This window comes from Kogia breviceps, chromosome X (assembly GCF_026419965.1).
Source record: "Kogia breviceps isolate mKogBre1 chromosome X, mKogBre1 haplotype 1, whole genome shotgun sequence".
NCBI classification, from domain to species: Eukaryota; Metazoa; Chordata; class Mammalia; order Artiodactyla; family Physeteridae; genus Kogia; species Kogia breviceps.
Window position 1 is genome coordinate 96,034,028 of NC_081330.1, and position 14,221 is coordinate 96,048,248.

A 14,221-nucleotide genomic window follows, 5' to 3' on the forward strand; every position below is an offset into this window, starting at 1 on the left:
CAATTTGTCTATTTTTCTTTTGTTGCTTGTGCTTTAGGTGTCATACCAAGAAAATCATTGCCTAAACTAACTTCAAGATTTACTCCTATATTTTCTTCCAAGAGTTTTACAGTTTTAGCTCTTACATGTAGGTCTCTGGTCCATTTCAACTTAATTTTTGTTTATGGTATGATGACCATGTATTGGTGTGTAGCAGGGGTACAAATTCATTCTTAGGATATGGATATCCAGTTGTTGCAGCACTATTTGTTGAAAAGATTATTCTTTCCCCCACTGAATTATCTTGGCACCCTTGTCAAAAATCAATTGACTGTAAATGTAAGAGTTTACTTCTGGACTGTCAATTTTATTCCATTGATCTGTATGTGACCTTTATACCAGTAACACACTGCCTTGATTATGGTAGCTCTGTAGTAAGTTTTGAAATTGGGAAGCACAAATCCTCCAACTTTGTTCTTTTTCAAGACAGTTTTAACTATTTTGGGTCCCTCGCATTTCCATGTGAATTTGCAGATCAGGTTTTCTGCAAAAACGCATTTTAAATTATGATAGTGATTGCATTAAATTTTTAGATTAATATGAAAAGCATTGCGATCTTACCAAAATTAAGTCTTCCAATCCATGAAATGGATATCTTTCCATTTTTTTAGGTTTTTTTTTTTAGTTTCTTTCACTGATGTTTTGTAGTTTTCATGTATGAGTGTTTTAGTTTTTGGTTAAATTGATTCCTTAGTATTTTATTCATTTCGATGCTATTGTAAATATTAATTTAGCTTTTAAATTGTTCATTGTTAATCTACAGAAATACAATTGATTTCTGTGTATTGGTAATGTATCCCTGAGAGCATTGTTGAACAGAGTGGCAAGAGTGAACATTCTTGTCTTGTTTCTGATCTTAGGGAGAGAGTATCCTATATTTCACTATCAGATGTGATGTTACCTGTGTGTGTGTGTGTGTGTTTATTTTATTTTTGTTGTTGTTGTTGTTTGGTGTGTGTGTGTGTGTGTAAGGCTTTTATTAGGTTGAGAAAGTTCCCTCCTATTCTCAGTTTGTCGAGTGTTTTTATCAAAAAACAGTGTTGGATTTTGTCAAATGCTTTTTCTGTGTCTATTGAGATGATCATGTGGTTTTTGTCCTTCATTCTATTAATATGATATATTACATCAATTAATTTTTGGATGCTAAACCAACTCTGCATTCTTGGAATAAATCCCACTTGGTCATGGTGTATACTCTTTTTTATATATAGCTGGATCTCACTTGCTAGTATTTTGTTGAGAATTTCTGTATCTCTGTTCTTAAGGGGTATTCATAACTTTTCTTTTCTTGTGATACTAGCCTAATAGAATGAGTTAGGGAGTGCTCCCTTCTCTTCTATGTTTTGAAAGAGTTTGTGAAGGTTGGTGCTAATTCTTCTTTTAAATGCTCAGGATGAGGACTTGAAAAGTGGATGTAACCCAAGTGAGCACAAAATAATGAAGAGCATCAATTTTCAGGAGCTCAGAGGAATGGGGCAGTGATATTTATGAGGACATCAGGACAAGGGAGGCTTGAGAGGCAAGGCTTAAATGGAGGAGAAAAGGAAGTTCCAGCAGAAATACTGTCAAAGTCACTCCCTCCTGCTGCCAAGGGCTCTTGCATCCTGTCAAAAGGCTCTAGATTGCAGGATGACCTCATTCCTCAAAAGAAATTCTCCAACCAGGCAAATATTTCCTTGCTCATAGGCTAGTTTGGGCTTGCTCAGAAGTGTTAGCTCTGCTGGCCTCCCCTACGCTTTCTTCATCCATGGGTGTGTGTAACATAGATTCTTTGAACATCAATAACAGCGCTTCCCAGCACTGGTCCTGACATGCCCCAAAGTGTTTTCAGTTATTTCCAGGGGTGTCTTGCAATTCTCAGAACTAGTTTACTTTCAATTTACTTTAAAGAGAGATACACGCCATTTCAGCTGTTCCTTTGTGGTAGAAGTGTCATGGAAGGAAAACAAAGCAAGAAGAAAAGTTGCAAGTTGCAGAAGACTGAGAGTCTCTGATCTGGGGTATTTAGAAGTGTTCCCTCTGTCCTAATCACTGATTAATCCCATTTTTTGGAAGCAGTCCTGGCACATCAGAGTAGATGCTCAATAAATGTTTGCTAAATGGAAAACGATTGAATCAATGAATGTAAGACTCTATGTGTGAAGTATCTACAGAAGTACAAAAGTGGAGGTATCAGTGTGCTCAAAGGAGATAGCATGTGTGAACAGCCAGGGCAATAGATGTGTGTGGCAGATTCAGGCCCTAGATTTTTTGGACAGCTCTAATGTAAGATATTTTGTTCTGTTACTCCCTTAAGAAAGTCATTCTTATTAGAACTGCTTTTCTGTTTGGAAAATATCCTCCTTGTAGAAGGCAGAGGCCTTCTGTGTGTGGAGTGTGTGAGTTGTGACATATTGAAGAGGACACTGGACTTGGAATCAGAAGGTGGGAGTCCCAGCTCTACTACTTGCCCCATAGATGGGATGACCAGAAACATTTATAAACAAACAAGGGAGCACTCTGCCACAAAGAAGAGTCAGCCAACACAGGAAAGAGGGAAGGTGAACATCAGAGGGTAGAATTGTTGGTTAAGGACTCTAAAGTAAGTATTTTTAAAATGATTAAAGAGAAAATAAACAAGAGAAATTATAAGAGCAGGATCCCACTTAAAAGAAAGAACATATAGACTTAAAAAGAACAAGGGAAACTTCTAGAAATAAAAGTATATTTATTGAAATGAAAATTTCAATGTATTGGCTATAATCACTTTTAAAACATTTAATATTATTTGGTAAAACTGAAGACATTCAATTGTCTTAAAGAAGTTATAAGTACAGAAATAAACACTAGAACAAAAACACAAGCCTTCTTGAACACCAAGAGAATTTATAAATTACAATAGCAAAGAAAACACATCATGAAGAAAAAGCAGCAGTAAATGTACATAGTTTACATGGTGATTACAATATAAAATAATATATCAGAGTTGAGATAAAAAAATATGTCCTATCAAGAAGTGTGAATGGGCTTAACTCACCTACTAAAAGAAAACTATTTTCAGTATGGCTCACAAAGCAAGACCCAAATATGTGGTGTATGCAGATACATTCAAATCAAAATGATCAGACAGGCTAAAAATAAAGGCATGGGCAAATAAAAATAACGAATAAGTGGGGACTGTGAGATCAAGGATTTCAAACAAAGTAGAATTACGGCCAAAAAATAATTAAATGTGACAAAAAAGGGTATCATTTCAATTTCACAATGTAGGTATAACAGTTATGAAAACCTATGCACCAAATCTCTAAAAATCTTTAAAAAGCAGAAACTATAGGCTTCCCTGGTGGCGCAGTGGTTGAGAATCCGCCTGCCAATGCAGGGGACACGGGTTCGTGCCCCGGTCCGGGAAGATCCCACATGCCGCGGAGCGGCTGGGCCCGTGAGCCATGGCCGCTGAGCCTGCGCATCCGGAGCCTGTGCTCCGCAACGGGAGAGGCCACAACAGTGAGAGGCCCACGTACCGCAAAAAAAATAAAATAAAATAAAAGCAGAAACTATAGATGCAAGATGTTACAGGTAGAAACAGATTGCTAATAGGAGACTTTAATAGGTCATTCCTAGTGCAGAACAGATCAAGTGGCAGAAATATAAGTAAGGATACAGAAGAAGTAAACAACATAATCAATAAAATAGATCTCATTTACATATAACGAACTTTAGAACTGAATAATAGGGAGTGAGCCTTCCTTATCAGCTGCGCATAGCATAGTTACAAAAATCCATGAAATATTAGGTCACAAAGAAATCAACAATAAGTTTTATACAATGGAAATATTACAAATAATACTTTATTATCACAGTAAAATAGAACTAGAATTAAAAATTTTTTTCCAACTAGAAATTTAAAAGTCTTCTATTAAACAACTGGAGTGAAATGGAAAATACAAGCCAACATTACAGAATATCTTTAAAAACAAACGAGTATGTAAACACTAAATATCAGACACTATTGGATGCATTTAAAGTAGAACTCAGAGGAAAAATTCATACACTTAAACCCTTAGATCAATAAAAATGAATGAATTATATCAACTTAAAAAGTGAGAGAAAGAACAACAAATGAGCCACAAGAAAGGACAAAGAAGAAAAAAAGGTAAAAGAAAAATAATGAAGATTAGGAATAGAAAACAGTAGGTCAGAGTAATAAATCAAAATTCTGGTTCTTTGAAAAAGTAACAAAATATATAAACCACTAGCTAAATTAATCACATGGAAAAGGGAGAAACACAACTACAAAATAAGAAAGACAAAGGAGAAACAGACAAGGATGGAGCAAAAAACTGAGCGAGAGCTACAAATGGGAAAAGAATGAGCCAGACTGTTTTTCAAATGAGTAACATAATCACTCTAAACAGGGAGGAGAGGACAAGAGTGGGGAAACACACCCAACTCATTTTGGAACACAGTATTTTGACTAAATATATTAAGACTAGAGAAAAAAAAACCCTGAAAACATATACTGAACTTCAGTTAGTAGGTTTGTTTTCACAGCGACATGAGTTAGGTATTCTGAAACTGCTTTGGAGGTCTTTTAGTATTGAGCACATAAGTAAATATTTTGAGGGTAATTGGAATCAGATTTCTTACAGTTTGAGAAGGGCATTATAGATGTGGAAAGGGGAACTCGACCACATACTGTATTGTGTTGACTGAAATTGGACATATCAGTATAAACTCAAGGGTTTTACTATGTCTTTCTATCTATCTATCCATCCAAAGACAGCAATGGAAAGAGACATAGCTATCTGTGCCTATGTATGTCTACCTATACTATAGATATCTCGAATATCTTGTAGTGAGAGTACAAGGAAGTACTTGAAAAATGGTAGGGAAAATCAAAAGAACAGAGGAGTCAGCTTAGAGGGACTCCCACTGACCAAATGTAGGACGATTTTAACATCAAAATAAATAATAATAGTAACAGATTATAATGCACGGAATAAAACAAGAGTCTGTAGACCATTCTGATGTAAATGAATGAATAAATAAATAAATGGAGAGAAAGAAAAGTTCTTCCTTGTAGAAGAATGCCAACTAATATATGTAGAAGGAATGGTGGAGTTAAGAAATCATCCTTTGGCAATCACAGTGGTAATAAATAATTTGGGCAAAATCATCATTGATGCTAGTAGTTTAATGAGGAACTCGGTATTTACATAGTTCCAAATGATCACCTCGCAGAATTCTTATTTTTTTTTGCGGTACGCGGGCCTGTCACTATTGTGGTCTCTCCCGTTGCGGAGCACAGGCCCCGGACGTGCAGGCTCAGCGGCCACGGCTCACCGGCCCAGCCGCTGCGCGGCATGTGGGATCCTCCCGGACCGGGGCACGAACCCGCGTCCCCTGCATCGGCAGGCGGACTCTCAACCACTGCGCCACCAGGGAAGCCCCAGAATTCTTACTAATAAGAAAGGCAAAAAAAAGTCACTACAGTGGAGAAACTTGGCATGCACCACTTAACCAGTGATCAAAGTTAACTTCAGTATTGATGGTTAAAATACACATTATGTACCTGCTCCTTTGATGAATGAGAAGGACACAGCGTTCCTCTTGTGGTGCTCCTGCTAAAATGCCATGAACAAAAAGACAGTAATTTACTCAGGAGAAAACACTGGTCAAACCGAAACTGAAGAACATTCTACCAAATAATGTTCTTATTCTTGTTGAAGAGGCCTCTTCTCTTCAACAATATCAAGGTCAGGAAAGACAAAGAAAGATGGAAGAACTGTTCCAGATCAAAGGAGAATAAAGAGATGTGACAACTAATTTGTGATGTTAGATGAGATTCTGGACCAGATTTTTTAAACTAATTTTTTTGCTAAAAAGAACGTTTTGGGGACAATTGACAAAATTTGAATTAAATATTTTAGATTAGGAAATAGTATTCAATTAATACCAATTTTATTATTTTGATTATTGTACTTCAGTTATGTAAGAGAATGTCCTTGTTATTAGGAAATATACACTGTAGTATTTAGGGGTAAAGGGACATGATGTCTGGTATTTAAAATGGAAAATTTGTATATACAGAAGGAGTGATAAAACACAAATGGTAAAATATAAAACAATTGGGGGAATCTGGGTGAAGGGCAAACAGGAGTTCTTTGTACTATTCTTGCTACTTTTCTATTAGTTTGAAATTATTTCAATTTTAAAAGTAAGAAAAAAGAAACATTTAAAAATCTTTGTAAGAACATGTAGGAGAATAATTTTGTTCTATAGGATTTTTTGAATTTCCATACAAAGCACAAACCATAATGGGAAAGAATGATCTAAGTAAAATGACATATTCACGTACAATAAAGAAATCTATAAATGGAGAAGACAAACCACAAATGATGAGAAGATATTTGCTATGCCTAAGATTAGTATCCAGAATATATATTAAAAATTACAAATGATCAAATAGAGAAATCAGCAAAGGATATGAATGGATGAGTCACAGAAGAAGGTAACAAGCCTGTGAAAGGATGACCAACTGCACTAGGAATTAGGGAGAAACAAATTAAAATAACAATGGCATACCATTTCACATTTATTCAGATGATTGTTCAAAATTCTACAATTTGGGGCTTCCCTGGTGGCGCAGTGGTTGGGAGTCCGCCTGCCGATGCGGGGGACACGGGTTCGTGCCCCGGTCCGGGAGGATCCCACGTGCCGCGGAGCGGCTGGGCCCGTGGGCCATGGCCGCTGAGCCTGTGCGTCCGGAGCCTGCGCTCCGCAATGGGAGAGGCCGCGGCAGTGAGAGGCCCGCGTACCACAAAAAAAATAAAAAAATAAAAAAAATAAAAACAAAATTCTACAATTTGATAATACCTATTGAAAGGATGAAGGTGAAAGGGAAACTTTCTTAATTGGTTCAAAGGTTCTGGAGATCTAGTACAGACAAAGGTGTGAACAATTCCACCGTTAGGTATATAGCCTAGATAATCTCCAAAGAAACAGGAGAGGGTTGTTCTTTGCAGCATTGTTGATAGCTATTGAAAAATTGGAAACAACCTCATCGTCATCAACAGATGACATCAACAGATGACAACAGAGGGATCAGTGATTTGTGGTATAATCATACAATTCGTTTAAAATGAATGAAATACATCTACATGTGTTAACATGTAGAAATCTCAAAAACAAAATCTTAGGTGAAAAAAGCAGGTAGCAGAAATTTATAGTGTAGAGCTTCCCTGGTGGCGCAGTGGTTAAGAATCCACCTGCCAATGCAAGGGACACGGGTTCGAGCCCTGGTCCGGGAAGATCCCACATGCTGCAGAGCAACTAAGCCCGTGCACCACAAGTACTAAGCCTGCGCTCTAGAGCCAGGGAGCCACAACTACTGAGCCCATGTGCCACAACTACTGAAGCTCGCATGCCTAGAGCCCGAGCTCTGCAACAAGAGAAGTCACTGCAATGAGAAGCCCACGCACCGCAACAAAGAGTAGCCCCCACTAGCTGCAACTAGAGAAAGCCCACGCATAGCAAAGAAGACCCAACACAGCCGAAGATAAATAAATAAAATAAATAAATTAAAAGAAATTTATAGTGTAAAATTTATAAACACAGAAAAACAATAATGTATGCTTCTAATGAATAAAAAAGGAGATAGAGTCCCTGCCCTGGAAGAACTTGGGGGCATTTGAAGAGAGTCAAGTAAAACCATGATTACAATGCAGTACCACAAAAGCCACCATTAGAATGGGCACCTAATACAGATGGGGGAGTTAGAGAAGGTGGAGGAAGTTTTCCCAGAAATGACAAAGCCTTCCACACCTCTCTCCCACACTTAACCAAGTCCTGAAAGACAAGAAGGGATTACCCAGGTTAAAGATAGGAAGGAAGGGTGTTTTCTAGCAGATAGTGACATTTGCAAAATCCCAGAGGGGAGAAACTGCAGAGCCCGGTTTGGAAACTGCCAGTGGTTTCTCGGAGCTGGAGTAGAGGAGCGGGGCAAAGAAAGGGATGGAGGGAGTTCGTGGGCGCCTCCTGACTAGGCTCTGACTGGGCTAAGGAGCTGGCCTGCCTCGTGAAGGATGGAAAATATTGAAGCAGAAGAGTTAACAGGTGCATCATGAATTATATAAGAGGATGGCTCTGGAGGCAAGATTATTTAGTTGTTTTCTTTGTTGTTGTTTGCTTGTTTTAAAAGAAAACCAGACAAGAAATAATGGGGTCTCGATTGAGACAGAAGGGGTGGTGGCTGAGAGATACCCAGCGTGTCCAAACAGTAGAGTAGGACTCAGGGAGGGATTAGCTGTAGGCGTGTGGGGAGAGGAGCTTCTGGCTTGGGCATGTTGGGTGCATGATGGACTGACAGAGGTTGCATTTTGTGCCAACTCACGCTGCCCCTGGCCACCATGACTGCACCAGGAACGAGCATCTTACAAATGTTTAGTTCAGATATAAAAAGATACAGAGGAAGGACTGAGGATGGTGGTTACCGCTGAATGGGTTTTTCTCCGGTGCTGGTGATCGCGAGGGTGGGGGTGGGGAGACAGATGGGGGTATGTGTGGCTTTGGATTCATCTGGAACGTTTTAATTACAAAATTAAAGCTGATGTAAATGTAACATTCACTGGTGTTACATTTCTGTGAGCACACGGGTGTGATCTTATTTTCTGCACTTTTCTGTGTGTTTGAACTAAATTTAATAACCAAATGGCAAGAAATGTGCAAGCAACAGAGGAGCTTCAGTACATGAAAGGCTTTGAGGCCTATCCAAGGGTTAAACCAGCGAGCCGCGGGGGCGGGGAATGGTGCGGTCGTCAGCCTTTGTGCCTGCACAATGCGTGTGGAGAGAAAAGCCTCGGGAGACCCGTACCCGGCTGGCTGGGTGGGTGGGGTGGGCGGGGGGAGGTGCGGGCGGGGAGCTTTTCCCCTAGCCCCGCCCCGGCCCCGCCCCGAGCCCCCGGCCGGTCGAAGCCCCTTCTCCTTTCGTGACACCTATTTCGGTCTCTAGGTAACGTGGGGTCGGGGGTCAAACAGCGCGGCTGCAGGGTGGCAGCTGCATGCCGGCCCCTCTTCTCGGCCCCTTGACCCTCCGCCGCTCAGAGCCATGGCGCTGCCGCTGCTGCCGGGTAACAGCTTCAACCGCAACGTGAGTAGTGAGGGCGCCCGAGGTCAGAGGTCCCTGCCGGAGTCTGGGGTCCAGGTGTGGACACTTCCCCGGCCCCTACTGGAGGCCTCCTGAAGCTGCTTCGCCTTCTGTGGATTGGGTGCAGCTTGGACCAAAATTTGTAGGCTGGTGGAACCCTTACTCTCTACCTCCCCTTCCCCCTCTCTCCAACTGCATCTGGATACTTTTCCTACGTTAGATACAGAAGTAGAGTCCTTATAGGTGTTAGGACCCTCGAAGATAGCCGATGGTAGGTTGATGATGATAATCATCGTTGAGCGTTGAAGGTGTGCCAGGAGCTGTGCTTTAATCACCTTACACAGCATTAGATGTTCCCAGCAGCCCTTTGTGTTAGCTACTATTTTTAATTCCCATTTTGCAGTGGAGGAAACTGAGGCACAGAGTGATGAGTCAGTCACTCACTGTCCAGAGCTACACAATCTCAGTGGTGAAGCTGGATTCCCTCCAGGTAACCAGTCTCCACAGCCCAGGAGCCTAATCACGATCCTTAATACCCTTTGTGAAACAGTTTGCTATTAGAGTGAAGAAACCTGGCACTCTCAAGGCTGGTAGGGGGCAGATAAGGGTTCCACCTGCCTATAAAGTTTGATCCTAACCTTTATAGTGAAGGATCCAAAGTTGGAGGAGTTCTTTCTTCATTTAGAATTGGGAATGGTTCATTTCAAAACAAGATGAAAGTACCAAACGACACAACACAACAACATTTAAAACCCTGAGCATGCAAGAACTTTTGCCAGTAAATAGCATCTTATTTAAACCACAGCAGAAAAATGATTCAGGTTTTTGTTTGTACTGGTCACTACTCTTTACTTGGGTTTTCCAGTTGTGTCTGTAGGAAGTAGGTAATACACTGATGGGAGGGAACTTGCTGGAGCCACTCAAGGTATTTGTGTAAACCTCTGTTACGTTTAGAAAGCAGGCAGCAGATTGAAGCATTCGACTTTATGGATCCTGAACAGTGTCTGCATCCAAGTTGTTGGCCCTAAAGTACCACTTATCTTTTAGCTTCAGGCCACTGCATTCTGACCCCCACAGGTTAGCTGGCCAGTTCATCTTGTTTCTTGACCACTGGTTTGTGCATTTCTGAGACTGGCCTTCCAGCCTAACGTTGCCCTTTGGTAAGATTAATCCAGTCACACAAATTAAGTAAGACCCCTGAAAGGCAGGGCATGAAAAAAGATTCCAGAAGTAAAGAAGCATGCTGTGTAAAAGTAATTGTAATCAGAATTGAACGTAGAGCCCACAGCTTTGGGCCTAGCAACGCTTCAGATCCACAGCTCTCACATGCAGTGATTAAGGGTGGGAAGGAAGAACAGTGGTTGAATGAGATATTTTAAAATCTGCAAGGCTGCACTGAGTGTACTTTTGCTTTTTTTAAAGTTTTTTTTAAATTGTGAAGTATAACATATACAGAGAAATGCACAATGGATGATCACAGAATGAACATCAAGATAGAAAATATTACCAGGACTCCCAAAGCATCAACGTTGACTAGGGTTGCCGGATTTACCAAGTAAAAATACATGTCCCAAATATTTCATGGGACCTACATATATTAAAAGATTCTTTGTTGTTTATCTGAAATTCAAATTTAACTAAGCAGCTTGTATTTTACATGGCAACCCTACCTATGACCCTTTCTGGTCTTTACCCCTTCCCTATTCTCCAAAGGCAACCCCTCTCCTGGCTGCTACCACTATAGTTCGGTTTGGCTTGCTTTTGAAATTTCTATCAATGCAAATGTCCGGTTTTTATTCTTTTGTGACTGGCTTTTTTTTTTTTTTTTTAAGCTCAACATTGTGGGATTTGTTCATGTGGCTGTCTTTAGAGATAGTTTGTATGTTTTCATTGCTCTAGAGTGTTCCACTGTATGAATATGACATCATTTATATACACATTTTACTCTTGATAGAGATTTGGTTTGTTTGGGGTTATTAAGAATAGTTTGCTGTGACTATTCCTGTTCATGTCTCTCAGTACAATTGCCAGATCAAATGGTATTCTTTTGGTTTTTTTTTTAGTAAAGTTCTTTATATATATATATATATATATATATATATATATATATATATATATATATATATAGTGTGTGTGTGTGTGGTACGCGGGCCTCTCACTGTGTGGCCTCTCCCGTTGCGGAGCACAGGCCCTGGACACGCAGGTTCAGTGGCCATGGCTCACGGGCCCAGCTGCTCTGCGGCATGTGGGATCTTCCTGGACCGGGGCACGAACCCGTGTCCCCTGCATCGGCAGGCAGACTCTCAACCACTGCGCCACCAGGGAAGCCCTATGTTTTTAATTTTTAATTTTTCAAATGGCATTCTTATGTTCAGCTTTGGTGGATGCTGTCACAGTGCTTATACCAATTTAAATTCCCACCAGCATTTTATGTTCCTGTTGCTCCATAGCCTTTCTAACACTTGGTATTGTTAGTCTCTTAAATTTTAGTTGTTTTGGTCAGTGGGTGTAGTGTGACTGTAATTTAAATCCACGATTCTCTGATTCCTAACGAAATTGAGCACATTTCACACATTTATTGGTCATTTGGATATTCTCTTTTGTGTGGTATCTGTTGTTTGTCTGATCTCTGTTGGGTTGCCTGCCCTTTTCTTAGTGATTTGTAGGAGTTCTACATAGATTTTGGATATGGCTCCTTTGTCAGATATTTGTGTTGTAAATATCTTTTAGTCTGTGGTTGGCCTTTTTACTCTCTTAATGATGTTTTTGATGACGAATTTTTCCTTTAAATTAGTGCTTTTTGTTTCCTATTTAAGAAATAGTTCCTTACACCAAGTTCATGATGATATTTTCCTGTGTCATCTGGAAATTTCGTTGTTTTTACCTTTCATGTTTAGATCTATAATCTAACTAGAATACATTTTCGTGTGTGTGTATGAAAAGAGGTAGGGGTCAGGTTGTATTTTTCCCCATGTGGGTATTCAGTTAACCCAGAACCATTTGTTAAAGAACAAAATTCTGAGTAAATTTTAAAGAGCTTACTGGCTTTATTCAGTGATTAATGAATCAGGCAGATGGAAAGGAGCTCTGAAGAGCTATACAAGGCAAGAGATTTTGTAGGGAAGTTGTACTAGGCAAAAAATCGGATTGGTTATTGTAAGGTTACTTTCCTTATAGGGAATGGCAGGGGTTTATCAGGCAGATTACCTAACTAATGCTGATTAGGAGATTCATGGTTGATTGGTTTAAGATTCTATTTCTGGGAGAGCTGAAACTGTAACTAAGTTAAATTTCAGTTTGGTAACATGGGGCTTAGCATAAGCAACTCCATTTGGGTTCTGTTGTCCTTAATACATTTTTTAGAAATGGCCACCTTTTCTCCACTTCTCTGCAGAGCTACTTTTGTCATAAGTCAGGTATCCAAAATATGTGTGGGTCTGCTTCTAGACTTGTGAGTGTATTTAAAAAAATATTTATTTACTTCATGCCTCAGACCAATAGGAGGGTGTGTGTGTATGAGAACTAGAGAATGACAGTATACTTATTAGATACCTTGGGCTGTCATTCAACAAATCAGTATTTATATACTGAGTGTCCTAGTATGTGCCCAAAGCAGGTGGCTGCATTAAAAAAAATTGTTACACTAGCCTTGGGGCTAAATGTGCTATGTGTTGCCAAAAAATTGATATTTTTAAAACCTTGCACTTAGTTAAAAGATTGGATGTTTTCTGGCACAGAATGGTCAGAGAGACAGTAAAGCCAAATCTGGCCTTTCTATCCCCGCCTCCCTCCTGCCTTATTACAGAGCTTTGTCTGCTTAATTAAATTATCGAGAGAAAAACCTTGGCCTCCTGGAGATAGCATAATTACTGGCTGTTTGGGTTTAAAATTATAACACAAGCTAACTAACTTTTATGCCTTTTCTTAGAAATTAAAAAAGGAACTTGCTCCCCCCCTTAATTAGCTGCTGGTAGTCAGTCATGAGCAATAGATTGGTTTCTGTCCACAGCTAGGTGATGTGCAACCTCTCCTTCTATATCTGAAATACAAGAAGTATTGTGCTTTCTAAAATATAAGCATTTGTATCACTGATGATGTTAAAATTATTCTGATGTGAATTAATTGCAAACCTTAGGGAAAGATCACAATTCCAGACCCGAAGTATCTTTTTTCCAAGAATTTACATGCCGGATTTGTATTGAGCTAAGAGAATCTCAGGCATATTGTCAAGAATGATAGGATATTAAAGTTAAAAGGGACACTTCCAGCCAAAGCTGAAAATCCTTTCTACAGCATTTTAGACAGATGGTTGTGTAGCTGATCCTGAATGTCTCTAATGCATAATGAGGAGCACACTTTCTGTTTTTGTGGGGGTTTTTTTGTTGTTGTGTGTTTTTTTTTTCTTGCGGTACGCTGGCCTTTCACTGTTGTGACCTCTCGTGTTGCGGAGCACAGGCTCCGGACGCGCAGGCTCAGCGGCCATGGCTCACGGGCCCAGCCGCTCCGCGGCATGTGGGATCTTCCCGGACCGGGGCATGAACCCGTGTCCCCTGCATGGGCAGGCGGACTCTCAACCACTGCACCACCAGGGAAGCCCCTCATTTTCTGTTTTTTATGAAGCTACCTCGCCACCATCTTAGGAGGGTTTGTCATAAATAGTCCATCCTCTAATTTATAGTGAAGCAACTGTTTCCTTAAGAAGAAAAATTATTTGAATTCACAACAGTAAAATAAAATATATTTAGAAACTGTCTCTCTTACAGAAATACCTTGAAATTTATTTTTATCTAGATTAATATAAGTCTATATATTAATGTAGGAAAAATCACTCTTTGGGAAATTTACCAGCAATTTAAATGATAAACAACTGAGAGAGAAAAACTATGAGTAATACACAGTACACATATTGATTTCATCGTGTGGTGTTATCTAAGCCATTTTAAATTTAGCTCAATGACAAATATAATCGTAAAACAATCACTTTATTCACAAGGTAGAGGGTTTTCCAGCCTAAAATTCTGCCTGCAGATTCCTGGCTTTGTTCTTAGTGGTCAATTC

The 14,221-nt window shown here is 39.7% G+C and overlaps 1 protein-coding gene across 1 annotated transcript in view; it reads left to right on the forward strand.

The window, feature by feature from the left end:
• The first annotated feature begins 7,998 nt into the window (after positions 1-7,998).
• LOC136793435 (EF-hand domain-containing family member C2-like) overlaps positions 7,999-14,221 on the forward strand; it is a 71,264-nt gene continuing 65,041 nt past the window's right edge. Inside the window, exons 1-2 of the mRNA XM_067023738.1 lie at positions 7,999-8,133; positions 9,029-9,166. Of these exons, the coding sequence (XP_066879839.1) occupies positions 9,125-9,166 (42 nt within the window). The 5' untranslated portion in view covers positions 7,999-8,133; positions 9,029-9,124. The remainder of the gene's footprint in view (positions 8,134-9,028; positions 9,167-14,221) is intronic.